Source organism: Diaphorina citri, unplaced genomic scaffold (assembly GCF_000475195.1).
Source record: "Diaphorina citri unplaced genomic scaffold, Diaci psyllid genome assembly version 1.1 scaffold87361, whole genome shotgun sequence".
NCBI lineage: Eukaryota > Metazoa > Arthropoda > Insecta > Hemiptera > Psyllidae > Diaphorina > Diaphorina citri.
In genome coordinates, this window is record NW_007464357.1 from 8,082 (window position 1) to 10,331 (window position 2,250).

A 2,250-nucleotide genomic window follows, 5' to 3' on the forward strand; every position below is an offset into this window, starting at 1 on the left:
AAGATGGAAGATTGTTTGTGACTGACCTATTAGAATAGTTACCATTTGTTGACAACCTAATTGGGTGCGATACAACTATTAATCATGTGACAATGGGACAGAGACAGTACTTTGTCTAAGTTGTATCCGAACTGAATGGTTTATTCACGGTTGAAACTGGCCTAAACCATCGTGTTTTAAACTACGACAGTTCACATTCACAAGTTTTGTTTAACCTAATGTATTATGGATTGTACATTATTTTTGTTCGACCCAGGGCTAGGGGCCCTAAAAGAATCGGGCATCAAATTAGCTAACCACCAATCTATTTTAATCATGTTTACATCGATGTATAAAACAAATTATAGAGTCAAATAAATAATAATGAGCGTGACGCACAAACCTTCCAAACATATGTCCAGCGCGCGACGGCGCGAGGGCCCCAACACGTATGACCAGCGTGAAGCGCGAGGGAACAAATGCCAGCGCGAACGTCGCGAGGATACCACGATGAATCTCTACACTCACAATATAACCATGATGCTGACTGTTCAAACGGCGGGCTTCATAATACCATGCCTATAATAACTAGATCGAATCACAACTCACAAACATACAACAACGTGAACTGCTGATTGTTTCACCTGAGCAGATGGACGTAAATGCCTTGGATCAGCAGAATGAGCCATCAGAAAGAGACTATCCCAATGATGCGATGTTCTCAGTCCATTTTACTGCCTTGTGCTGGTGTAATAAATTTTTAATGTGGCCAGATTCTTATAATTTCAAACCATTTCTATAGTTTCTTATATTACGATATCAACTTGCCTACTCGAATAAATTCAGTACTTTTATGATAATTTTACAACATATACTTTCCTAAAGTTTGTAAGCCTTTTTTTACATTTCTTAGTGTTCTTTTTATTCTGTGCGGAACCAATTACTGAAGATGGCCGTTACAGGTTACGAACGAAATCTTCCGCTCGAGAGAATCCTAGGAGCTTCAAGAGTGACAGGACAGATCGAGCTTTTAGTAAAATGGTAAGTCATGAAACTTTCCTCCAATCAGTAAATGAGGAATCATGAAGTTGACCTTAACGAAGGATTCGTACTTATAAAGGGCAAAGCTTGTACAAAGTTGAATTTCTTTAGACTTCTTTCGATAAATAAAGGCAAACTAACTAAGTACCTGGCCTTGTTCAGATAATTAGGAAGTGTCAGGATTAAGGACCAACCGCAATATACGTATAGGGAAATGGACTTTCAGAAAGGCGTAGTTCTTTCAAACTGTCTTGGCATATTAATGGCAATAAGTACTTCTTATCCTCGAGTGCCTCGGCATGCTATAGCTATAATAATGGACAGGCTCACAGGCATGAAATCAGCCGGAAAATAACACTATAGGTAAACATTGTTTCCTTCATTAGACTCTTAATTTTGTTTTACAGGCAAGGCTGTGACAAGTTAGATTTGGTGCCGGCAAAACAACTCAATCAAAATAATCCGCAAGAAGTAATTGAATTTTATGAGAGAAGGATCATATTCGAATCAAAGGGTGAGTTCATTACGATGTGTATGACTATTATTTTGTAAAGGGAGTAGGTATGCGTTTACAGTAAGTGTTACTAGTTTCCGAAAATTAGCACGGAACAAAACGTGTCGTGACTAGAAATTCCTACATCCTAAACGATTGCCTGGACCTTCCTGAAAATTTTAAGCGTAGCAAACTTGGGTCATCTGACTCTTGGGATATTTTCTTCATATTTTTCAGGAGAAAAACCATATGCTTCGAAACAAGAAGAGCCAAGCAATTTGAGTACACAACAGAACGTTCAAGTGAAACCCAACCTGACAAAAACAAAACAAACTCAACAGAAAAAAGAAAGTACAAGAAAGCGCAAAAGATGTTAGAATGAAATAAATCAAAATGTTGGTTGTTTGGTTTGAAAATTGTTACAGTTTTACAACTAGAAGATCCTAGATCCGATCAGTCATGACTTTGGTCTCGCCACGTGATAGACTGAGAAACAAAGGAAACCAGACATTAGACATTGTGAATTGTGTGCTATGTTCATAACGGTAAACCGGTTCACACGATGTGAACTTGGCAACGTTACCCACCCACAGGCAGAATACACATTTTAATGATCACTACAATAGCAATGTAGATCAGATAGCGAGTGACAAGTAGTTGTAAGGTGACTTTATTATAATTACTATGCTCAGCTACAAATGTACGAGTAGTATTGAGCTCTGTGAGGTCCGCACTAC

The 2,250-nt window shown here is 38.3% G+C and overlaps 1 protein-coding gene across 1 annotated transcript; it reads left to right on the forward strand.

Annotated features, from left to right (window-relative positions):
* Positions 1-775: 775 nt before the first annotated feature.
* LOC103524055 (chromobox protein homolog 1-like) lies at positions 776-2,229 on the forward strand. Its single transcript, XM_008489061.3, has 3 exons — positions 776-1,020; positions 1,428-1,534; positions 1,751-2,229. The coding sequence occupies exons 1-3, from the start codon at positions 929-931 to the stop codon at positions 1,888-1,890; spliced, it is 339 nt and encodes a 112-aa protein (XP_008487283.1). The 5' UTR covers positions 776-928; the 3' UTR covers positions 1,891-2,229.
* Positions 2,230-2,250: the final 21 nt, after the last annotated feature.

Excerpts from the sequence above, each read along its gene's own strand:
- LOC103524055 (XM_008489061.3), top strand. The coding sequence starts at position 929 with ATGGCCGTTACAGGTTACGAACGAAATCTTCCGCTCGAGAGAATCCTA. Across the intron at positions 1,021-1,427 it reads ATCGAGCTTTTAGTAAAATG|GCAAGGCTGTGACAAGTTAG; the intron begins GTAAGTCATGAA and ends TTTGTTTTACAG. Across the intron at positions 1,535-1,750 it reads GATCATATTCGAATCAAAGG|GAGAAAAACCATATGCTTCG; the intron begins GTGAGTTCATTA and ends CATATTTTTCAG.